Source organism: Pollicipes pollicipes, unplaced genomic scaffold (genome assembly GCF_011947565.3).
Source record: "Pollicipes pollicipes isolate AB1234 unplaced genomic scaffold, Ppol_2.1 Scaffold_7261;HRSCAF=8764_pilon_pilon_pilon, whole genome shotgun sequence".
Taxonomy (NCBI): domain Eukaryota; kingdom Metazoa; phylum Arthropoda; class Thecostraca; order Pollicipedomorpha; family Pollicipedidae; genus Pollicipes; species Pollicipes pollicipes.
The window spans coordinates 57,732,336-57,756,446 of record NW_023597054.1 but is presented as its reverse complement, the minus strand read 5'-3'; the positions used below and the strand labels follow the sequence as shown (position 1 = coordinate 57,756,446).

Here is a 24,111-nt window from a genome sequence, read left to right as displayed (position 1 = left end):
ATCCCCGGCGGCGCGTTTGTTGCGGGGCGCGTGCGCTGGCCGGCGCTGCGCCGCCTCGCCTGTGACCGTCCCGGCTCGCCTGCGACAGGACCTGGGCAACGTGGAGCTGTCGCCGCAGCTGTACCTGGTGCTGCACGTGCTGCGCGTGGGCCGCATGGTGCCGTCCGAGTCGGCCAAGCGGCCGGCCTCGCAGCGCTTCCGCCGGCCGTTCGGCTGCGCCGTGGTCAACGTCAACGACGTGCTGGCCAACCGGCAGCCGGAGGCGGCCGAGCGAGAGCTGACGGTGCGCCTGCAGCAGACGGAGGAGCGCGACTTCTTCCAGCTGCACGAGCTGGTCATCCGACAGGCCAGCAAGTGCAGCGTCATCTCCGGCCAGGGCAACTACGGTGAGAGGCCGGACGGGCGGGCGGCGGACGCGCGTCTGGCGCGTCTGGCGAGGGCAGTGGGAGCGCCCCTGCCGGGCAGAAGCTCGCCGGGTGGTGCACAGCGCAGGGGCTGGCCGAGGCGACCCGCGTCACAGCCGGGAGGAGCTGTGCATGGCGGGGCCCACCGTCTGGCAGCGCTCGCCTGGCGGGCGGCGAGGGATGGCCCTATCTTGCCAGCGTCATGCATTATGCACTGCGCGGTTGCGAGGGTGTGTCGCAAACGGCATTGGAGCCAAGCCGCAACACGAACCGGTTTGCGATCGTTTTTGCGCGCACGCGCGAGTGGCGCTCGCCTCCACATGTCCCCCGCAGACGCGCTCCCGACAGCCGTGCTGACCTGTTGCGCCCGCGTGCCGGCAGGTGTGCTGCTGTCGCTGCGCCTGCTGCACGGCAGCCTGGCGCAGCTGCGCCGCGACATGCCGCTCCTGCTCAAGCACGCCGTCGTCACGCGCAAGCTCGGCTTCCCTGACGTCATCATGCCGGGCGACGTCAGGTGGGTGGCGTCGCCGCGCGGAGCCGTGGATGGAAGTGCCGTCGGTCCGGGTCAGCCAGGTCTCAGTCAGCTGATGTCCTGCCAGCGGTCTGGTCTACCGCAAGCGTCGGCCTCGGACGCCGCTCGGGGCTTTACAGCATCATGTGCGCACAGCGAACTTCAGCGTAGGCTAGCCGTCGTTGGTAGCCGGCGTGTGTGTGGCACTTCTTGTGCGGAGGCGGAGGCGTGACCGTTAATCGTTCTGTGTTCTGTGTCCGTCGCTGAGGCCGCATGGCTCAGCACCGCGCTGAGCTCCAGGCTGCTGTTTGTGAGGTCTTTAGTGCAGCCGAAGCCGACCCTCCACGCCTCAGCTGTGCGGTCCGGCAGCCGGGCACCGGCGTCGCGCCGTCAGGGTGTCTGACTCCCGGCCGGCACCCAGCTCAGGCTCTCGCCTCTGTGAACCGTACCCTGGCTGTCCGCGCCGCCCACACCCGCCGGGAAGCCGTGGTAGTGTGCCTGTGGTATGGCCCGGTCGGCGACGGTGGCCACGCGACCGTCGGCGCCCGGCCGGCGCCTTCGCTGACATCGTCGGGGCGCCGCCGCCGCCGCCGCAGGCTCGGGCCGCTGGTGGCGTGTGTACCGCACTGCGCGGCGGCGGACGACAGGGGTGCCAATTCCAGCCGAAACACGCTATCGGCCAGGAATGGGCCGCGCGCGACACGGGACGTCCCCCCCTCTCCCTCTGGGCACATCAATGGGACGGCTGCGCACGCGATAGTGTCACTGCGTCGGGCGACCTGGCTGTCATGCGGCGGCTCCCCGACAGCCGGGGAGCGGTGGCGGCCAGCGGCGGGCACCAGGACCCGTCGGGCCCCGCTGGAGGTCAGGTCTGGATCCTAGCACCTCTCCTCACTCAGTCCGTCGTCTCTCGAAGCACGGAGACCGTTTGTATGTCAGGCGTGTTTTGAAAGTCATAACAGAAGCGTGCAATGTGCCATTTGAAGCCAGTCAAACAATTGGATTATGGACTTCTGAGTGGTTGTGACTCATTGTTGCATTCTTGTAATTGGTTATCGACCCACCAGTTAATTGAATTGCAGCCGGCGCTTTCTGGTGAGGATGGAAAAGATTGGCACGTGTCGACAAACATATCCCGTCCGATAAAACCAATACAGAGTAGTGACAAGCCTTCGGCTAATGCCCATCAATGGATTGGTGACTCAGTTGGATGTGGGAAAAGCCGAGGGGTTATCTCTGCGGCTGTTTTCATCGTCCGAGTGTAGCTGCTGACATGCTCTTAATAAGGGGCGACAGGCACACCAGTAATAGTGGACGAACTCAACTCATTCAGATTTCAGGTCTTTGGTTGCTTTGTAACTGAATCGTGTATTGATGTAAAGCGCATTGGATGCTATTTTGTATCTGACCATTGGACTGTCCATGACCCCCTCAGCTTGGAGGGTGCAGCCCGTGCTCCATGTGCCCCCCCCCCCCCCTCCCCACACCCCACTCACCCCCTTGCTCCAGGCACCGTACCGCTCGATCCTGTGCTGCGTAAATGCCAACATGGCATGTCTCTGGCTTCTTGGCCTTTCCATCCCCCATTATGCATTTTTTAGGTACATATATAAGACAGTAGAAAAAGCCATATTCCTTGTATAATAACCAGGTGAATGGAGAGATCGATGGATTAATTCATTTTCCAATTCAATCCAATCGATCTATTACTTCGTTATCCTGGCTATTATACTAGGAATAAGGCTATTAGTGCTATTTTATCTGTGTGCATAATATTCCTCGCAAATGTACTTACCAATTTACGTACTTTTCAGGTTCATTATGAGTTTCAGACTGTATGCGCACAATTGCGACTTTGAATGCCTCACCGAAAAAGATATGTGAGACTCAAGTCGGGGAACGCGGGGGTTAGGTGTTAAGCTTCCTCGATGAAATAAGCCTTGGTCCAAACCTTCTCTGAGCCATTATCTCGTCTTTTTCATCGCATGTGCCGCAAACAAAATCTTGCTAAAGTCACCGGCATGAAATGTCTTCACCATAGGCTTTCTTCAAAGCCAGCCAGAGCTTGCAAGGGATCGCCAAGTACCGTTTAGTCATTGCGGCCGCGGTAGCCCCTCGGCTGCCGATGGTGCGCCATTCGGTGCTCTGCTTGCTGTGTGCTGTTGCGGCGCTCTGCTTGCTGTGTGCTGTCGCGCAGGACCCTCGGTAGGCCGAACCCAGTAGTTTTGGCTGTTGACTACCATCCAATTGAAGGCGCGCATCATCGTCAGATGTGGTCGATTAACGAAAGGCTAGATTTCCACGGTCGAAGGAACGAGGCAGCGTTATACATGCGCTGGCTGTAATCGGTTAGCGAGAGCTTCTGATGTGAGCTTATTTTGTGTGGGACCAGACTGAGCTCTTGTTTTGCCGGCCGCAACATTCCGGTCTCGCCACAGTCTGTTCCTGTCCGTAGCCATGTATGGATTTGTAGGGGCTCCCCAGCAAGACCTTTTTTGCTTCCGAAATCTGGGTCGGGCTTCTTTTGGCTCGCTACCGTTGGCTGACTTAACCAGTCTGACGGTCAAGACTGCCCTTAGCAATAAACTTGTGAACATAATGCGAAATCGCGTTTCTTGACAGTGCTTGTGCTTTAAAGCACTGCCAGACTTTGCTTTAAACTGTCGTTCAAACCTCTCAGAATGGCATTTTCCCGACTTTTCCAAGATCCAGGATTTCCGAGATGACTCCTCCAAGCAACATGTTATTATCTTTACTTCCCCGCCGATTGTGCCCGCTAGCATGGCCTCCCGAGGACGGTTTAAACAGGAAACAACATAAGACTAAAATAGCTCTCAGGCAAACCCCGAGGTTTATGTTGTATTCTTTGGTGAGGGTCGCTATGACGGGAGGAAATCCGTCGGGTTTTCTGCGAATGCCGGGTTTGCTATTTTTATCATTGGATTATCCAACATGGCACCCAGAGGCTCTGGAATCTCAAACCCGACACCATTCCTGTTCAAGCTGACGCCGTTGTTGAATCTCATGACAACCACACAAAGACTCCGTGCGCGATGCTTGGAATTCTCCGCCCCGCGTGAGGCAGGTTTCTTATCGCGTACAACTGGTTTCACTCGGTCGAAACTTCGTCCTTGAAGACACGTTTTCCCTGAACTCCTATCGGAGGTCCGGTACAAATAACATGGCTGACGACGCTACACCACGTCAGTATTCGATAAAGTACGGTGCTGATGTTGTATGGTGTAGGCGCAAAACACCTCATGAGTGTTCTGCAGTTGGCGCCGTTTCGGTGCTGGATGGGACTGCTCCACGCCGCGGGGACGTCTGACGTGCCCTGAACGTTCTGGTGCGGCGCTGCTTTCAGGAATGACCTCTACCTGACCTTGGAGCGGGGCGAGTTCGAGCGCGGCGGCAAGTCCACTGGCAAAAACATCGAGGTGTGCGTCATGGTGGTGCGAGACGAAGGCCGCGTTCTGGAGGTGAGGCGGCCGCACGGGGTCCGTGTCCTGAGGTCTGGGCACACTGCTCGCGGAAGGAAATGTTTGTCGGCCACTGTGCCACCAGTGTTGGCGGCGCTGTGCGAGTTGCGAGAAAGCTTGTGGGCCGTTAGTCCAGGAGTCATGCGTTGCGTCTGCTGTATCTGTTTGGTCGTTTTGGCCCAACGTCATGGCAACGAACAGATTTCATAGCTCGTTTGCACGTAAATGCATGCCGGTGAAAGGAAATGAAAGCTACTGGCTGGGATTTTTACTGTAAGGAGCTGCTTGCTATTCTGATGCCTTGCTTTGCGAAAGATATCCATTTATATCCACCGTGCTTTCCGCCGATCCTCTTGTGCTGCGCTTGCACAACTAGGTTTTTCTCCGTTGGTTTGCACCTCGCTTTCACCAGATGCCTCGTATGCCTTGTAACGCACCGCAAATATGATAACCATCCATTGTCAACACTGTGCTGTCGTTCAGCCCGCAACTTCGCCGACGAGCATGACGGAATGTGCCGTCCACTGTCCTGCCGCTATCCGCAGAGAGATCACGAGTGACCTCATCCGCACATGGGATCACCCCGGCGGCATGGGCCGGGCACGCGGTGACACCGGTGGGGAAGTCCCCAAACATCTCCTGCGAGGCGACTGACCTCAGCCGTCCCGGTGGCATTTTGGGTTGACCCCGCGCGCTGGCAGGGTCTTGGCCGTGCGTCGGCGTCTGCGGACGCCGCGCGTGTGACCTGAGGTCGGCGACCGACTGACGGCGCTGCCCGGCCCCGCAGGACTGTATCGTGTCGGCGGGCGGCCAGAGCGGCTGTCGCTACTACAACTCCATCATCTTGTACCACAACAACGCGCCGCGCTGGGGCGACACCATCAAGCTGGCCGTGCCTATCGACTCGTTCAATGGCTCGCACCTGCGTCTGGAGTTCAGCCATTGCTCCAGCAGTGAGTATGGATCGTGCGGCCACTGCTCCGGCAGTGAGGACGGACTGTGCAGCCACTGCTCCTGCAGTGAGTATGGATCGTGCAGTCACTACCAGAGCTGTGGGTTCATGTAGCTCAGTCGCTGCTCCAGTGGTGAGTAATCCATCAGCGAGCGAGGTCAGCCATCCTTCAGACAATCCAGCATTCCGTGCTGAATGGATAGCTGCAGGTGTGACATTTCACAAACAGTATAATGTATGTATTCATGCAACGTAACATGTTTTGTTACTTCGTCTTACTAAACGTTTTATACCAACGTCTCCCTGGTCACCCCGCACGGAACCCTTGACGCCTTGAGAATATGTCCATGTCCTGGGAGCGTAAAACGATTGCGATCGTTCAATGAGATCGGTGCCGTGTTACGTTTACCAAATCACGGCCGAAAGATCACATCACCCAGCACATTAGCGCGATGTTACGTAATGGCCATTATTACAGGGACATGGTTATAAAGGGACATGAAGTTAGAAGGGCTCTCTCTGTCTGCACCCACCAGGCCCTGACTTCGCGAACGTAAAGAATTCCCTGCTCCACATGACCCCGCGCCACTGATTGTGATGTCTCGCCCGGAACGCAATCGTCGCTCACGTGGCCTGGGAGACATTGTGGTATCAGCCTAATTGACACAGGCGCCGCGCCTCGACCAACATTAGCGCCGCGTCCCGCCTGACATTGGCCGCGTGTCGTCGGCGCGCGTCCTTCGTGCGCCGGCCGCCGTCCGGCCGGCCGGAGCCTTGGCCGAGATCGGCCGCTGGCGCCGGGCTCGCACCTGGCGGTCAGCTGCCGGACGGCCGCGGGCGGCGGGCGCCGGACGGCCCGGCCGGCTGGCGCGGTTGCCACACCCCGGCCTGCCTCCGGAGCCGGCCGCCGTCCGGGAGCGGCCGGCTCCGGCGGCGGCCATCAGCACGCCGTGTGTTACGAGACGGCGGCGGATCGGCAGGATAATCGACGGAAATACCGGTGTGGAAATGGTGATGATGCTCGATTATGGTCACGTGATGCTAAGCGAGGGTCCACTTGCAGCGGGTCTGGAGATGAGCCCCTCTCTCTTCCGACGTGTGACAGCTGTGTGCAATGTCAGCCGGTGCTTTGCCGTTCCCGCCGACACGGTCGCCGTCCCGCCTGCTCGTTTTTGTCGCGCTGGGATTCGTTAAGCTTGCAGCGAATGTCTCGCTTGGCCGTCGGCGTGACACGATGCTGACGGTGATGATGATGGTGATGATGACGGCGCAGCGCGTGTTTCAGCCAAGGAGCGGGGCGAGAAGAAGATGTTCGGGTTCGCTTTCTCCCGACTGATGGACGAGGAGGGCGCGACCGTGGCCGATGGGTCGCACGAGCTCTGCGTCTACAAATGCGAAGACAGACACAAGCTGCTGGTACGCACGCAATTAGGCTGGATCTGTTGGCGAGAGGAGGAGGGGGGGGGGGGGGGGACAGGCGTTAAGATGTTCTAGTTTACGGCTGTCTCCGGTGAAAAGACGATCATAAAAAATGATCGATAAATCGCGGATGTCATTAGGGTTGAGTGGAGTATGAAAGCCAGGAGCAATCTGGGACTTTTGTTGCCTTTGTCTTTATAATTGGGTGATAAATTTACGTCTGGGAAATGTCCCACCATGCGCCGGTTCACGAACGCGATGTGCGTGTCGTTTCCTTTCGTTATCATCTTTGTGAGAATAGTGCCTTTTGAATGAAAGCGTTCCGTAAACCTCTTGCGTAATCACTTATTGCACTGACCCATATTCGAAGTCTGCTTCGCTGGTCATTACTGAGCAGTGATTGACGTACCCACCCTGTGCGCACGCATCTGTCGCACGTTTTGCCACCGGCCGGTTCCCTCGGCAGCCCAAGGACGTGGTGTAGTCAGGATCGTCTGCGTGCCGCAGTCGCGTAAACAATCGCCAGCCTTGAGAAGCGTGCCTCACCCGACCCGCCGAGGCTTTGTCCACAACCGAGTGTGTCACATCTGGCCCTCTGTACACATGCACGCGGTGGCGCAGGTGACGCAAGCCCATGGTGTTGGCACGCGCGTGACCCCAACCCGGGGCTGCCGTCGGCGCGGGCGACGCCCCGCCGCCGCCCTGGCTACCCAGACCCGTCGGCCGGCCGTCAGTGGGTGACGCGTGGAAGGCTCGAAGGTCACCGCCCCGCTGCGGTGCCGCCTGACGCGCCCCTCCTCCCTCCCCGCGGCGGGCTCCGCTCCCCAGCCAGCGCAGGTCACAGGCGGCGGCCCGCTGATGGGTCAGGTCCGCCGTCCGGGCGGCAGCGGGACGGTGCTGGGGTCGCCCCGGCCCGCCGCGCGCCGCCGGTGCGTTCCGCCGCTGGCGCCGGGCGACGGCGGCGGCCGCTGGCGGCGGTGTGCGCCTGGCGTGTATCGCCGTGTGATCTGGAGCCGTACTCTGTTGCGTCAGCGGCCAATTAGAAGATAATGAGCGGTGTGGCGGCGGCACAAACCCCTGTGCCGGTGGCCGGCTCTCTCCTACCCGTTTTGTCTCGTGGTGCTTGTCTCGGCCGTTCTGGTCACGCCGATGTGTTTTTATTCGCGAGGAGTGCTGTGTTGCCTCTGGTCGGTGTCGGCGTGTGTGGTAATGTCGATTTCGCTCCCGCTCCCTCTCCCCTCCGGCCCATCTGCCGTAACGTCGATCCCCGCCGTGACGTGCGCGTCCCCCCGTGGCGTCCATCCCCGCCGTGACGTCCATCCCTGCCGTGACGTCCCCACTCTCTGTCCGGCAGAACCCGGCCTCGTACCTCGGCCTGCCCTGGCACTCCGGCATGGTGCAGGGCGCGGTGGGCGGTAACCAGCACTTCGGCCGCACCGGCCGTGAGGCCGTCTGGGTGCACACGCTGCTCTGCTCCACCAAGCTGACGCAGAACAGTGAGTGCGACGGAGCAACGGCAGAGATGGGGTGCGGCCGCACCGGCCGGCCAGTCGGCGGTGCTGGGTGCCCTTTGCCGGAGGTGTGGGCCGCCCGCACAGGCGGCTGGGCTGTATGTTGTGAGTGGTGCGCGTCGAGAGGCCGAAAGCAAGCCTTCTGTCGTCACACGTGGTCTGTTATCCCGCACATTTGCGCTCACGTTGATCTAGAGCGCCTTTTTCGTGCAGGCAATATTGCTGGGCCCCGTTAAAGTGACTTGTGGTTCTGACTTTAACACGCTTGCGCGCTGTCGATTGCTGGGTGATTCAGACTTTTACACGCTTGCGTGCTGTCGATTGCTGGCCCAACCGTGCACGAAACGCTCCTTTCAGTCGGCCTGCTGTCATTACTGAAGTGGAAGCAAAACCCGGATCGCATTGTGGAGACGCTGACGCGCATGATGAAGCTGAAGGGAGAAGAAATCGTGAAGTTTCTGCAGGACGTGCTGGACGCTCTGTTCTCAATGTTTTCTACCGAGGACGGCAACTCTACGCAGCATTCTGGCCTCGTGTTCCAAGTCCTGGTACGATCGGCTTAGGCTAATCGGTCGACGGAGGGGCCAGGCTTATTGTGCTTCACTACCCACTACACGGGTCTTTAATTACGACGGACTGTCATTTTCGAGTGGCGATGTAGGATAGCGCCGGGCTGGTAGGATGCTGACTAATCAATTGGCTTATGAGAAGCGGCATTACGGTGTGGCCAATTATTGCAATTCCCAAAAGGCCGCAGTCGTCTCGTTAAAATCGAATTATCTTCGGACGTATGGCAGAATCCTGTGAAATATCGCTCGTAAAATCGGTGCATTAAATCAGGTTTAATCGGCATTACTCGTCCTAAAATAAAGTGAACTGGCTGCCACTCAGTCTTGAGACGGTGGTTGGTTGCGGTCCAGTCCCACACCGTCACATGTTTTGTATTTTGTTCGTCAGGTGAGCATCTTCAGCCACCTGCAGGACAGCAAGTTCGAGCACTTCCGCCCCGTGGTGGACGCCTATGTGAACGGTCACTTCGCCGCCGCCCTGGTGTACAAGTAAGCAAGCGAGCGAGCGCGCCGCCCAGCCCCGGCGCTGACCTGGCGGCGTTTAGTGACGCTCGATGGTGTGCAGGATGAGAGCGATGACGGCTCTGCGGGTGCGCACCAGAGGGGATGGATTTAGGCCTGGGATGCGACTTGAGCTAGTGTAGCAAACCGCAGCAAACAGCAAACTTCGCTACAGCCGCCGCATGCCTTGATAATTTCCATATTTTTGAAACACGGCTTACCCGGAAACAGTCGCTAATCGCAACGCGTTCAAATATTTTCGGCGGGGTTTTTGGTGAACCATTGCCATGCCAGTATTCTACCTTCACGGCATGTGTGCCGTATTTCACGGCGAAAGGTTAAAATCAGCTCGGGCTGGCTTACCGACTGCAAGCACGAGCTGACTTACAATTGGTAATGTGACAGTGGACGGTACAATAATAGAGTGATATGTAGAGAACGACTTCGTTTCGAGGTTTACCTGACTGGTCATGCGCATTTTCGTCCAACGTTTGTTTTTTTTTTCTCTCATTATCGTGCCACTCCCCCGACTGGCCCGCGTCTCCTGTTGCAGGGGTCTGATCAGCTGTGCTGTGCCACTCCTCTGACTGGTCCGCGTCTCCTTTTGCAGGGGTCTGATCAGCTGCGTGCGTCACTACGCAGAACAGGTGTCCGTGGCCGAGAAGCAGGAGCCGCTGGTCAAGTGTTTCCGCAGCCTCGAGTTCATCTTCCGCTTCGTCATCCAGTCACGCGTGCTGTTCGCGCAGCAGAGCGGCGGCCAGAACGAAGAGAGCTTCAAGATGGACCTGTACAGTCTGTTCAACGCCTTCAACAAGATGCTGTCCACCACGTCAGAGTCGGCGTTGACCACGCAAGTACGTGGGAAGGACGGAATCACCATGATGAGACCCATTTTCCTTTTTTGCTTCCAGGCTAGTAGACGCTCACGTGGTATGTCAATTTTCCCCTGTGTGCAGTCCTGTATTTGTCTGGGCTGCGCGGCTCCGTGATTTCAGACGTGGATGGTCTTCTTGGTGTCTACCAAATCCGACCACCTCATTATGTGGTGGGCAGAGCAGGCTTAGCTAAGAGGCACGGAGGCTGCGCCTGTCCCCGGAGGCAGCGCATTCCTGGCGCTCGCGACGGTAGGCCGTCCCTCCGTCAGCCTCCCCGGCTAACCAGACCACCATCGGCTGTCTGACCGAGGCCGCTCACCTGGCGGCGCTGCCCCCAGGTGGCCATGCTGAACTCGGTGCCGGCCGTGTTCGAGCAGCTGCGTGCGGTGCTGCCGGACATCGAGATCGCGCGCCGGCTGTCGCTGATGCTGGAGTCGCTGCCGCACGACCCGCCGTCGGCCGTCGTGCAGGCCAAGCTGCAGGCCATGCGCGCCGTGGCCGCCTCCCGCCTCTTCCAGGACCAGGGTTAGTGCGGCGCTCAGGGAAGGAAGGTGCCATGCCGGGTGACTGTCTGGCGGCGAAGTGGGGATGAGGCTCCACGTCGGCATGTAATGCAACGGCCACGTACCCACCAACGGCCGTGCAGCCTGTTTGTTGGTGGAGAGTGATCGTCTGCAAGACGCAGGGCTGTTTTCGTCGTGTTCCGTCGGCACGTGTTACATGTCGGGGGCAATACGAATAAGTACTCAGAAAGCAAGGAAAATGAAAGGAAGTCACAGTTCTTCCAACACGAAGGTTTGTTTTGTCCGACGCGTACAGACGCATACACAGAACCCGTATGGACATTTAGACACCTGTACCGTGCAGAACAGTAACGAGATGGACATTCCGATTGCGGACGGCCATGGGCTGGGTTTGCGGTCTCTGCCAATGGTCGCTCGTACACAGCAGCGCCGGCGTGCGGACCGCATTCAGTTCTTGCTTCCCGGCTGCATGTAGGGTGCCTCCATTGCTCCAGACATGGTCCTCTCCCTCCACGGTATCTTGGAGAGGCGGCATGAAGGTAGCAGCCGTGTTGCGGCCGTTGTCACCTGGCGTTGGTCACACTGCAGAGACGGGACAGCGGCCGGCTGCTGGTCGGGTCGGGTATTGCTTAGCCCTTGGTCGGCAGCGGGTGGCACACTGTCCCTGTGAGCGGCGCATACAAACGCCGTGAGTGGAGAGAAGTTGCGCGCGCGACCCTCCACGCCTGCTCAGAGAACCGACAGCGAACACGGGCCTTAAACACAGCCCCAGGGCTCCCATCTCTCGACGCGAGCGGGCGAAGGGGAGGTCTAGCGGTTCAATAAACAACCCTGGCGCGTCATTCAATGTTGGAGCCCGCCGGGGTGGCTCATTACTGCCGGTACCGGGCGTTGTGGTGCCCCCGTCGTGTGTCTAAGATGCTGGCGCGGAGCGGCGCTCGGCGGAGACGGTCGGCTCGCCGAGGGCAGATATCTGAATCGATGGCAAGACGTTTGAGCGACCCAGAGCTGGTGCGTAGACAGGTGTGCACCGGCAATGGGAGAGCCACATGGCTTGCAATACGCCGCGTACACACAGCTTATCAGAGCACATGCGTTATGCTCGACCCCCGCCGCTGCCTCCTCCCCCCCCCCCCCCACACACACACGTCACGACAGACGATCGATAGTGGCTCGGTAGTTCTTCCCTCTCGTAGTTCGGTTGGGTAGTTCGGTTCGGTAGTTCTAAGGCTGGGTACAGTCGGCGTTTGACTGTCCCTTTTCGACCTTTACGCCTGTCTCTGCATGTGAATTTTTGACGGGGCTGTTAGGAGTGAAGCACAATGTTGTCACCAGGATACCATCTAGAATGTCCCTCAGTTTTGTACAGCAGCGCTCCCGGGATTGTGTGCCAGGGCGCTTCCATTCCGAGGAATTGCGACCCGCTGCCTGATCAAATTCTGGGTTGTCTTTACCTTTGTTAGACGTTACCGTTTTGTAACAACCAGCCGCGCTATCGCGCCACTCCGGTGGTCACTGCAAGCGCCACGGTGGCGCGCCACAGCGGCACGGTTCCGCGCGCTGGCCGCGGCGGCGCGTCGATTCGTCCGTGTCCGTCCCCCGTCCGACGGCGTCCTTCTGCCGGACAGAGTCGCGCCGGCTGCTGCTGCAGACGGCCTGCAAACACCTGCGCCATCACATCAGTCACCGGCAGGAGCTGCGGCTGGCGCTGGACCTTGCTCGGCGAGCTGCTTACCACCCTGCAGACGCTACAGGTGCGTAGATGGCGCTGGTGTGCCGGGACCGGCCGACGCCGCGGCCGTCGGCTGGGGGAGGGCGGGGGGCGGAAGAACGCTGGCGGCCGCGGTCGTCGGCTGAGGGAGAGCGGGGGGCGGGAGAACGCTGGCGGCCGCGGCCGTCGGCTGGGGGAGAGCGAGGAGCGGGAGACCGCTGACCCTGCTGCGCCTGACCTTTGTTGGGCTGAGTTTGGTGGAGCTGTCGTGCTCGGTCGTCAGCGGTGTGGACTGAGGTCGTAATGTAATGGCGGTGGGGCCTTCAGTAGCCGGGGGGGGGGGGGGGGGGGTTAGATCACCGGAGCACCAAGGGGCTGGGTGCCGTGTCGCGTTGGGAAAGCGTTTTGCTTTCATCAGTGTTCGGCTGTTGTACAGCCTCATCTGTACCGGTTCTGGTCGGAAGCTCCTCCACGGAACTGCATCACAACCGCTGAGATTGCACCGGTCCCCTCCTGACCTGTACCACGACCGCGGAGATAGTGCTGGTCTCCCTCCCGACCCGTACCACGACCGCGGAGATTGTGCCGGTCTCTCTCCTGACCTCGTGTGTACCGTCCCAGGCCGACGACCCCTCTGCCGACCTCTACCGCGAGGTGGAGATCGTGTCGGTGTACCAGCTGGACACGATGACGCGGTCGGTGCTGGCGCTGGAGTCGGCGCCGCTGGCGGTCGGCGGCGGCCAGCGCGGCCGGCTGGTGGCGGCGCTCGCCACGCTGTTGCGGCTGATGACCCCGCAGCACTACGGCCACCTGTGGGATGAGGTCGGCGACCCGACCCAACTCACACACTTCCTACTGCGGCTCATGGCCGTGTTCCGCGAGCTCGTCACCGAACAGGTCAGACGTGACGTCATGTGGCCGACTCTGGCAGGTCAGGTGTGACGTCATCTGGCTGGCTGTGGTCGGACGTGACGTCATTGCAGTTCTGGATTAGTCACTGAACAGTGAATGATTGAATTGGTCGATACTTAAGATAAACACTGGCTTACTGGCTTAAGATGAGACGAGCACTGGCTTATCATTTGAACATGGGACCATTGATGTCCATTGGCCAGTGATATAACTAGATTTGGTAACAAATAGAATGGATGACAATGCCCAGTGTTGAGAGTAATTCGTTTTGCTAACCCGACTTCCACAAAATCGTCAGCGATCACCATTTCTGACTTGATCCCCGCCCATTCGTTTGCAGATGTTTCCACAGGACTGGTGTACGCTCCACATGACCATCAACAAGGTGATCCTGAACACTTTGACGGAGCTGGCTGTTCCGCTGCGGGACAGATTCCTGGACGGCAAACACTTCAGTCAGCAGGTGAGACGACAGCAGTCAACAAGTCTACCGTCGTGTTCCATGTGTTATCTGTTGATCTCGCGGCGGTAAAACAAATCGGTCGTTTTCCAGTCGCCAAGTATCACATGCTACGGCACTTCTGAAGTGTTGTAGTGCAAAATGCGTTTGCCTCTTGGCTGATATAGGCTGTAATGTACGGTGCTTATGACTGGCGTTGTCTCCGTTTTCAGCTCTGGCTCAGCTACTTGACGCTGTCGGTGACGTTCCTGACGCAGCCCAGCCTGCAGCTGGAGAGCTTCTCCGAGGTGAAGCGCGAGAAGCTGCTACAGAAGTACCAGGACATGCGGGTGCAGATGGGCTTCCAGCTGCTCTCCATGTGGACACTGCTCGGTGCGTGCGCGGCACCTCCACCGCAGACGCCCACCTGTGTGCTCTCTCTCTCTGTGGAGGGGATTGGCGTAGGCTGTGATCGTCTTCCTGGCCAGTGTATAACCATTTTGTTTGAGGAGGGAAAAGTGAGATGTTGCGTAGTAGACAGCGGCACCATTTCACGAGAGGCGTCGCTGGGTCCCACGTCTGACGGGAGGGCGTGGCGCCTGGCGCACCCCAGCCCCCGGCCTGGCCGTGGCCGCCTGCTCGCGCCACATCAGGCGCGGCGGGGAGGTGTGTGTGTCGCTCGGTGCTGACCTGTTGCTCTCGGGGCCACCAGGCGAGCACAAGGGACACTTTGTGCCGGCGCTGGTGGGGCCGATGCTGGAGGTGACACTCGTGCCCGAGGCCGAGCTGCGGCGCGCCACGCTGCCCGTCTTCTTCGACATGATGGCCGCAGAACAGGCGGCCAAGGGCTGCTTCAAACAGGTGAGCGCGCCAACAGGACCACGGCGCCGTCCCGCCCGATGGAGCCGGCGGCCGCGCTCCGCCGGACCAGCCCCAGTGCTTCGCCAGTGGAAGCGGGATTGTTAATGATGTGTGGCAGAGTCAGCCATGGGAGTTTTCGGGCAAATGTTTTCCAGAAACGATTGTTCACCGGTGAGGTCATTGCCGGCACCCCGCGCTTATTCTCGCCTCCATGTCCGGCACCCCGCGCTGATTTCTCGCCTCCATGTCCGGCGCCCCGCGCTGATTTTTCGCCTCCATGTCCGGCACTCCGCGCTGATTTCCTGCCTTCGTGTGCCTTTTGGTCAGGTGGAGACGGAGCTGATCGACAAGCTGGACATTCTGGTCAGCGAGAACAAGGGCGACGACGAGTACCGGCAGCTGTTCGACACCATGTGAGTCATCGCCTACCGACAGCGCCCGACACTCGCACGCGGCGCTCTGTACTGCGTGACGCTGGAACGGGGCCACCCCGGCTGCCGGATGGTCTCTGGCGGGTGATGATGAGGAGCACCGGGCGAGCGTGCCGCCTGCACAGCTGTGTCCTGACAGTGACGCTGTGTTTGCCCCCCACGCAGAGACGGTCTGGTGGAACAGTGAGTTAGCCGGGTCGCGGGGCGTACCACCCGCTCGCTGTGTCTGGCTGTGTGTCGGGAGATGCCTGCCTCCAATGGCGGCTGTTCTGTAGCTCTGGCTCCTCTCCCGGCTGCTGCGACACGTGTAGATGTACCCGCCCCTCACTGCTCTCCCCAAGCCGCAGTCTGCACCCCCTGTGGTCCGTGTTCTCTGTGTAGCGGCCGGGTGTCACCTGCCCGTCCGTACTGGGTCGGTGTGATGCTGCTATACGGTGATATTCGTGCTGTTGGATGTACATTTTGTTCTCCGATGTGGGTGTGCCATACCGTTGTCAGTTATTTACTGCCATGAAATCCAATGTCCTGGCTGCCCACCGTAAGTCCACAAACTTCTACCTCAGGCGCCGAGTAGCTCTCAAGCTTTGCGTTGCCTTGACTTTAGTACGGCAGTCCTGGTTCCGCCCGGCCGCTCAGCGGTCTGCGGGACCGGGTCGTGACCTGCCGGTCCCCTTGACGCCGCTGCCCCGGCGCCGGCAGTCTGATGGCCAAGGTGAACGGCAGCGGCGTGGCGTGGCGCGAGGCCGGCGTCAGCTTCGTCAGCTCAGTGACGCGTCTGCTGGAGCGGCTGCTCGACTACCGCCAGGTCATGGACGGAGAGGAGAACCGCGACAAGCGCATGAGCTGCATCGTCAATCTTCTGGTGAGTGGTCGGCTTCAGAGGCGGCAGATGGTGGTGGGATTTGTCTGATCTTTGTAGAGTTAGTGTCATTGTTGTTTGTCGTGTTCCGACGGCCCTGCACGGAACTGATGACTCACTGTCAATGTTACTATCTAACAGTACAACGTGGTGAGCATTGCCACAGCCGCCGTAACATTCACACGACAGTGGATGTCAGATGATGTGCGTAGCATTCGCACAGCCCTCTGACGTGTCATCGCCCCGTCACGCAGAACTTCTACAAGAACGAGATCAACCGCGTGGAGATGTACCAGCGCTACATCTACAAGCTGCACGACCTGCACGTGTCGGCCGAGAACTACGTGGAGGCGGCGCTGACGCTGCGCCTGCACGCCGACCAGCTGGAGTGGACGACTCGCGTGCTACACGCTGACCTGCGCTACCCGGCCCAGTGCGAATGGCAGCGCAAGGAACAGCTGCTCAACCAAATGGTCGACTACCTGGACCGCGGCAAGTGCTGGGAGGCCGGCATCCCGCTGCTGAAGGAGCTGGCCGAGAAGCACGAGACCAAGATCTACGACTACAGCAAGCTGAGCGAGGTGCTGCGCACGATGGCGCGCTTCTACGACCAGATCATGACGCAGCTGCGGCCCGAGCCCGAGTACTTCAGGGTCGGCTTCTACGGCCAGGCCTTCCCGCTCTTCGTCAGGGTGCGTGGCTGGGCGGGGCGCGGAGGGGCGGCAGGGGTAGAGGGGCTCTCGGTGACGCGTTTGGCGCGCACGGATCGGAATGGGGTGGGCGCAGCTTTCAGGGGAGCGCGGCTGCGAACAGCTGCCCCTAAGCGCAGGCTGGAGCATCGTCGTTGTGGCGATCGATGAAAGCAGCTCGTCGTGGGTGGGCTTCTCAACATCAAAGCACGCAATGCACGCTCGACCTGGCATTGAGCTGACTGGCCGTGCTGCTTGATGTCGGTGCCAAGACCCACAGTAGCTGCTGGCATCACTGCTGGCCCGCCAACGTCAATAGCTCGCTGTTTCCGGGCTGGTGGGAGCACCTCGGCCGACGGTGCACTGCGTCATTGAGAACTGAGCGTTGGCCTCGTGTCAATGCGTCCTTCAACCAGGCGCCGATCTTGCCCTAGCCCTTCGCCGTATGTAGAACAATGTGACCGCCTCACGCAAACCCCTCTCTCCGCCCGCGAGCCAAGGTGGCCGTTTGACCCTGATTTCCGCTCTCCGGCCGCAGAACAAGGTGTTCGTGTACCGCGGCCTGGAGTACGAGCGGATCGGCGCCTTCACCCAGCGGCTGCAGACCGAGTTCCCCGCCGGCCAGATGATGACGACGCTGGCGCCACCTGACGAGAATCTCATGAACGCCGACGTGCAGTGCATTCAGATCTGCAACGTCCGTCCCGTCTCGCGCGACGTGTCGGGACTGCAGGGCATCGAGGTGCCCGAGAAGATCCGCGCCTACTTCCTCGTCAACGACATCGACACGTTCCGCTTCGACCGACCCGTGCACCGCGGCACGGTCGACAAGGAGAACGAGTTCAAGGTGAGTCGCGGCGACGAGGGCCGAGCGGGGGACGCGGTGGCCGCGGAGGCGGTGTTGCGGGGTCAGATCAGTGGGAGGCTTGTCGGCAGTGGCGCGGTGAGATGACAACCTTGGGTAGAGATGAAACGCTGCTCAGTTTGAGCGGCTCCATTGGCAAGTCGGTCGTGTATCAGGTCTTATGATTTGTGGCTCCGTCGTCGGCCTATTTAGTTCGAGATGATGTTTCACGTCACACACGTCATGGCCGTAACTGGCGCCGCCGCCTGCGCACGCCTGACTCGCGGCCGCGGCTGACCCGCCGCCCGTCCGGCAGACGCTGTGGCTGGAGCGGACCACTCTGCAGATCGAGGCGCCGCTGCCGGGCATCCTGCGCTGGTTCCCGGTCACCAGCAGTCGGCGCGAGATGGTGTCGCCAATCCAGCACGGCTGCGAGACGGTGCGCGCCGCCAACCGGCAGCTGCGCCAGCTGGTGGCCCAGTACACGACCTCCGGCGCCGGCACCAACGTCAGTCCGCTCAGCATGCGGCTGCAGGTACGCCTGCCGAGCGGCGGCCGCGGAGACAGCGGCGCCGGTGACTCTGACCGCGGGGAGGGCGGCGGAGGCGACCCTGACCGCGGGGAGAGCGGCAGAGGCGACTCTGACCGCGGGGAGAGCGGTAGAGGCGACCCTGACCGCGGGGAGAGCGGCAGAGGCGACTCTGACCGCGGGGAGAGCGGTAGAGGCGACCCTGACCGTGGGGAGAGCGGTAGAGGCGACTCTGACCGCGGGGAGAGCGGTAGAGGCGACTCTGACCGCGGGGAGAGCGGCAGAGGCGACTCTGACCGCGGGGAGAGCGGCAGAGGCGACTCTGACCGCGGGGAGAGCGGCAGAGGCGACTCTGACCGCGGGGAGAGCGGCAGAGGCGACTCTGACCGCGGAGACAGCGGCAGAGGCGACTCTGACCGCGGGAGGGCGGCGGCCGCGGAGACAGCGGCGCCGGTGACTGACCGCGGGGATGGTGCACGGAGGTGATTCTGACGGCGGGAGAGGGCGGCTCAGGCACATCCGTCCCGATGGCAGGAGTGGGCTGGGCCTAATTTGTTTACCTCACTGCTGTGACGCACTTATCGGCGCGGGTTTCCATTGACGCACGCTGGGTGACATGCTGTGTGCACCGCCGGTGATGTCCACGGACAGGACACCACGTCGCGGCAGTAGGAGTAGCCAAAAAGCGTGCACGTGCACAGTACGTGGGACAGCTCGCAGCGAGCGTGCGGTTCGCACGCGATCTTTGCGGGCCTCCCGAACACGTGACCTGACCTTGCTTGCCTCCAGGGTATGATCGACGCGGCGGTGAACGGCGGCATCGCCAACTTCCAGGAGGCGTTCTTCACGGCCGAGTTCGCGACGCAGCCTCCCGAGCTGACTGTCTACGTGCCGCAGCTGAAGGCGCTCATCCAGGAGGAGGTGGGTAGCGCGGCCGGACGCCGCGAGAGGGCCTAGCTGTCGCGAGACCGTGCGGCGGGACAGAGTGGTCTAGTGGGCACGAAATTCAGACATCAAGATCTGAAGCCTGACAACTTGTCGAGCTTCGGGTCTTGGTGTCTGGATTCTGTGTCTTGCTTCGTAGGAAGATCGTTGGCGTCGATTCGCTCACCAGGAATGGTGTTGCTAGCCGTCTTTGCTAAACCATGCGTCGATGCATGTCTGGCAGCAAGTGGGGTGCACGGGGACGGGTGCGAGACCAATGGAGATTCGTGAGTGATCACATACGGTGTGCTGTTTGTTTTGTCACCGCTGCCAGCTCGCTGCTGATTCATTTTGGGGAGAGGCCTGGCACCATGAATGACCTCTGGCGATGGATCGTCTTTTAGGCACCCGGTTGTTTGACCGAAGGCGGAGCTGTTCACGTGCCTTTAGGATGGTCCGGACTCTTGCCTGCATTTGCCGTTATTGACCGTGCCTCCGCCCCCTGCCCGCTGGTCATGCCGTCCTCGTCTCATGACGTCGCGTGCCGTCCCTCTCTCTGCAGCTATCGATCCTGGAGCACGGTCTGAAGGTGCACGGCGAGCTGGCTCCGCCGAGCGTGCAGCCGCTGCACCGGCGGCTGCGCGAGTGTTTCCAGCAGCTGCGGCAGAGCGCGGCCGCCTCCTGTCTGCCGGCGAGCGCCGACTCGCCCGGCCCGGCCCGGCTCAGCCGCCAGAACAGCCACCGGCGCAGTGGCGGCGCCGACAAACCCAGCATCATCAGGTCAGCCGGCGCCCCGCGCGGCCCCGCGGGCTGAGCGCCTTCGGGTTTGGAGAGACTCGCTGCTGGGGAAGCGAGCGGTGTTCTGTAAGACTGCTATGCGGACCAAATCCAAATCTTCTGCACGACGTACGAAATTTCAGAGCATGCTCCGTTGAATGTTTTCGTTCTTTGCATGATCCAGTGACTGTTGTGTTACCATTTCATGCTTCGGCACATACCTGTGCTGTATCTGCACGTTATCAGTTATCTGGAGCTCCATGTAACTTTCCAGCGGGTTATCATCTTTATCTCGACTTCCATGTTCTTGGTCGTTACACCCCTATGGCGAATGTCCATCATCCCGTACTCAACAGTTACTGAAAGCGTTTCTCGTCTGCCGCTCGCCGCGACCGTCAGTAACCTTGCCGCCGCCGCCGCCGCCGTCTGTAACTCCGGCTGTGTTGGCAGCACGCCGCTACCGCCGCTGCCATGCGAGAAGCGTCCTCAGAGCTCGTGCCCGAGCAACCGCTCGTCCTCGTCCTCGTCGTCCGTATACGGCCAGCTGGTGGTGGACGAGGAGGACGGCATCTACTCGCGCCCGTCCGAGTGGGCGGAGCTGGGCGAGCGCGGCGAGCGTGGCTCGCTGGGCTCGCAGGGCAGCGCCGCCGGCCGACGTCATCATGACTACATCATCATGTCCTGTGGCAAGGGGTCAGTGCTCGCCGAGTGCGGCCGGCGCCGGCCACCGCGGGCAGATGGCACCCCAGACGCCAAACACGCTAGATTGTATATGAGCGACCCTTTTGCCACCACTCCTGTGTTCTAGTTTGAGTGAGTTGTCGATAGCCGCTATTGCAAATTTGAAGTAAATAATGGCAAATAGTAAACAAATGTCGTTAAATTTATAACCGTATTTGTCGTGATGTTCACTAGCGATCAACATGGCTGTGGCGATTAGGATGTTCAGCTCATGACACATCGAAAGCCTTTCGGCCAGCTGGACCCGGTTGTACACGTCGAATGCCGTGACTTGTTCCCTTGCGGCGACTGCGCCAGCTCCAGCGACCGTGGTATGGGCGCGGTGTTGGCCGCTGACGGCCCTGCGCCGCCGTTCCAGTGAGAGCGAGGTGCCGGAGCGGCCGCCGAAGCGCCTCTCGGACGCCCGCTCCTGGACGGAGAGCCCGCGGCTCGGGGGCCGCAGGTCGCAGGCCAGTGACGCAGACCCGGACGCGCCGCCGCTGCCGCCCAAACGTGAGAGATGGCGGCCCCCTGGCTGACGCGGCCCGCGCCTCACGAGGCTTAGTTATTGTTTTTAAAATGGCTTGTTTGGGAAAGGCGGTAGTTAATTTTGGCCAGTCATTGCAGTCCAATATGGCTCGCAGCAGAGTCAGGTTTTCGTCAGCCTTTTCTGTGGGGTCGTCGCTGTTGTAACGAGTCCCGCTTTGTGATGCGGTGTTTGTTCCCGCAGGGCGTAGCAACGCAGACTTTGTGACCACTGATGAGCCTTATATCAGTGCTCATCAGTGCGATAGGCTGGCCCAGATTTTGACATGGCATAGGCATTTTCCTATGAGGACGCCTTACCGCGGGAATTGCTGATATTTGCAGCCTGGTTTTCTAGTTATTTTAGTTATATTTTATCTTATATAGTATATATGTGCAATTTCATATTTGATATATATATATATGTAATTTATTTTATATTTTATTTATTTTATTTTGAGTTATTTTTTACTAGACATTAGTGATGCCCGTGTTGCGTGACCTTCGTCCGCGGCATGCCCGTAGCTTACAGCCGAGTTATACTAGTATCGTTGTAAACAAGTCCTGCTTACTGAACATGGTGGCGGTCCGCCGCTGCGTCGGTTGGCTGTTGGTTCGGCAGAGCGCTGACGCCCTTGTCTGTCGCAGCCCCGGAGAAGCGGCACACCAGCTCCAGTTCCGTCTCTTCCGTCACTTGCAATGGCGTGTACGAGTTCCCGCCGTCCCTGCCTAGCCGCATGTCCAAGAAGGTGCGGCACTATCCGGTCTAGTCGCCGGCGCGGCGCTTTGGCCCGCAGTCCGCTTCTCGTGGGGATTATCGCAATCGGAACTCAAACCCCGGACGACAACGTGGTTTCGAATTGCCTTCCTGGCTTTGCGGGATCCGCAAGTGGTCGTTTTGAGTTGGTTCTGTTGTGTGGTTGAGTTCTTTCGTCAGAGGTATTGAGTCATTGTAAAGTACCAGAGGTGCTGGGTTGTGATTGGTGTCGTGCGTATCCCGCCAGACGTCGCTGTTGACTGTGAGTTCGCGCTTTTCTGTCTGCATTTCATTAACGCCGCTCATCGTCTTCTACTGTATCCCATATTCCCGTCCGCCAGTTTGACCCTACCTCTGTTTTGCATCTGCCCTCCGTCTGTCTGACCGGCGTTTTTCCCGTGTGCTGGGCTTCACGTCTCTGTCTGCCTCTCTACCTGTCGGGCGGAGGGCCTCTCATCTGTTTCTGCGTCCACCTGACTGGCTTCCTCCCTCTGTCTGCTGTGCCCTTCTCTCTCCCTTTCCGTCCGGCTGGCGCTTTGCCTGACGCTGGGCCACTCGCCGCAGATGTCGTCGCCGGCGCTGGGTCACTGGGCTTCGGCGGAGCGCGGCGCGGCCGGCACGCCGCCGCCGCTGCCGCCCAAGGTGCCCGCCTCGCCGGCCGCCTCGGTCAAGACGCGCACGCCCTCGCCGGCCACGCTCTCGCTGCCGAGCGACCGCGGCAGCCTGCCCGACTGCGACAGCCCGCCCAACTTCGAGCCGCCGCCGCCGCCGACGCAGGGCGCTGTCACGCGTGTGGAGCTCAACGGTGACGACGACATGGACACATACAAGGTGCTGGACTCGGCCGAGCTGCGTGGCTACCGTGAGGAGGCCAACTACAAGTTCTTCGTGTCGCCGGGTCGCATCTGCACCGATATAGTCGGTCTCGGCGAGAAGAGGCCCGAGTCGTGAGCGCGCGCGCAGCGTCCGAGTGTGCTTGTGCGAGTGCTACGTTATGTATACCAAAGAGGTGCGCGCTCGCACGTCGGCGTGTGCCGCGCTACCCGGCCGCCGGAGGCCGCGCCACCGTGGTCCGGACCCGAACTAGTCATCGAGTCGCCGAGCGGGCCGCGGCGGCTGACCGCGAGTGACCTAGCAATAGAGCGGCGGCGCCCCCTGTGATACGGCCGGCGTCGGACCGCGCCGCGCGCCGCCCGGGCGCCGCCGCTGCCTCATACCCCGCCGCCCTCATATCTCCCTCATTCGTGTGCCGGCGCGCGCCGCTGCCCGCCTTCGTTGTGCGTCTTCCCGCTGAGTGGGCGTGGGGAGGGATGGTGCTAGTCGAGAGCGGTGGGGCGCGCGCGCTCGAATGCCAGCGCTATGCTTAAAACGTGTGTTATATCGAAGCCAATAACATGGAGATTTGTAAACGGGGTTTTGCTGGTGATGGCCGGTGGCAGCAGAAACGGATCGGGAGATGGCGAGGAAGGGATTGGACGGTAATCTCAACTCAGATGAAATATTTTTTCGATTTTAGAAATCATTATCACACAATTATTGGCACTTGGGTGTCAGGTTTACCTTGCCCACTTTTACCAGCTAAAGGCTTTTTACTTTGGTGGCAGTTGTTTCATTTTCACAGCAGAATGCTTCAACAGTTTCCATGCGGTGAAAAAGATGTCCATGTGTCAGCCTGCGTCACGTTTAGAAGTGTTGACAAGTGAACGGACTATTTTTCTGACGAAGGGCGTCATGGCGAATGGTTAAAGTGCCGGACTTCCATGGGGGCCCGGGTTCGAATCCCTGATGCGCCATGGCCTCCCGGCGCTAACATGGACAATGCAGTCGCTGACCTTACATGAAAGGGTGTGGCGACGTGCGTCGCGCGCCCCTAAAAAAAGTTTATGACGCGTATTGATGATAATATTGTTGAAGAATTGCGCTAACCATGGGAAATTTGTTGACTTGAAGAGTGTGGGGTGAAGATGTGGTATAAAGGAAACTCCGAGAAAGAAGGTTGAGTAATAGCTATGAACAAAACGACTTCAAGGAGTAAACCAAAACGTAACGTACCTTCAACGTAAAACCAAAATATAGTGGACAAAATGTGCTAACATGCGCCCAGGCGGCCGGTTGCTTCCTTCGATTGGGCGAGGGGTCAATTTGACCCGCTCCCCCCTTGAGATCTCAGGAACTAAGTAAGCTAGAAACACCAAATTAACAGGGTGCATTGGGCTGTGTGGTTCCTAGGCCTTGACTTTTAGATCAAATAAGGTTAAACAAGGCCAAACTCTAAGTTGGTCTCCAAAGTGCCCCCAGAACCTAAATGCGTTTTCTAAGCAAAAGGTCACATGCTCACTTAAAGTCAGTTACCTTGGTTGATCTTTTGAACGTCATGGTGACCAAAAT

The 24,111-nt window shown here is 59.8% G+C and overlaps 1 protein-coding gene across 1 annotated transcript in view; it reads left to right on the top strand.

Moving 5' to 3' along the window:
• Window positions 1-24,111, top strand: part of LOC119111663 (dedicator of cytokinesis protein 4-like) — a gene marked incomplete at its 5' end in the record, with an annotated part of 63,709 nt that overhangs the window by 18,614 nt on the left and 20,984 nt on the right. Inside the window, 28 exon segments of the mRNA XM_037235472.1 lie at window positions 89-386; window positions 786-918; window positions 4,280-4,394; window positions 5,182-5,344; window positions 6,632-6,762; window positions 8,120-8,261; window positions 8,634-8,824; window positions 9,234-9,334; window positions 9,957-10,200; window positions 10,560-10,746; window positions 12,374-12,499; window positions 13,078-13,223; window positions 13,225-13,353; window positions 13,709-13,831; window positions 14,041-14,200; window positions 14,520-14,668; window positions 14,996-15,081; window positions 15,799-15,961; window positions 16,213-16,650; window positions 17,186-17,494; window positions 17,808-18,026; window positions 18,810-18,941; window positions 19,507-19,724; window positions 20,172-20,414; window positions 20,821-20,954; window positions 21,615-21,715; window positions 22,288-22,335; window positions 22,396-22,645. Coding sequence (XP_037091367.1) covers window positions 89-386; window positions 786-918; window positions 4,280-4,394; window positions 5,182-5,344; window positions 6,632-6,762; window positions 8,120-8,261; window positions 8,634-8,824; window positions 9,234-9,334; window positions 9,957-10,200; window positions 10,560-10,746; window positions 12,374-12,499; window positions 13,078-13,223; window positions 13,225-13,353; window positions 13,709-13,831; window positions 14,041-14,200; window positions 14,520-14,668; window positions 14,996-15,081; window positions 15,799-15,961; window positions 16,213-16,650; window positions 17,186-17,494; window positions 17,808-18,026; window positions 18,810-18,941; window positions 19,507-19,724; window positions 20,172-20,414; window positions 20,821-20,954; window positions 21,615-21,715; window positions 22,288-22,335; window positions 22,396-22,645 — 4,879 coding nt within the window.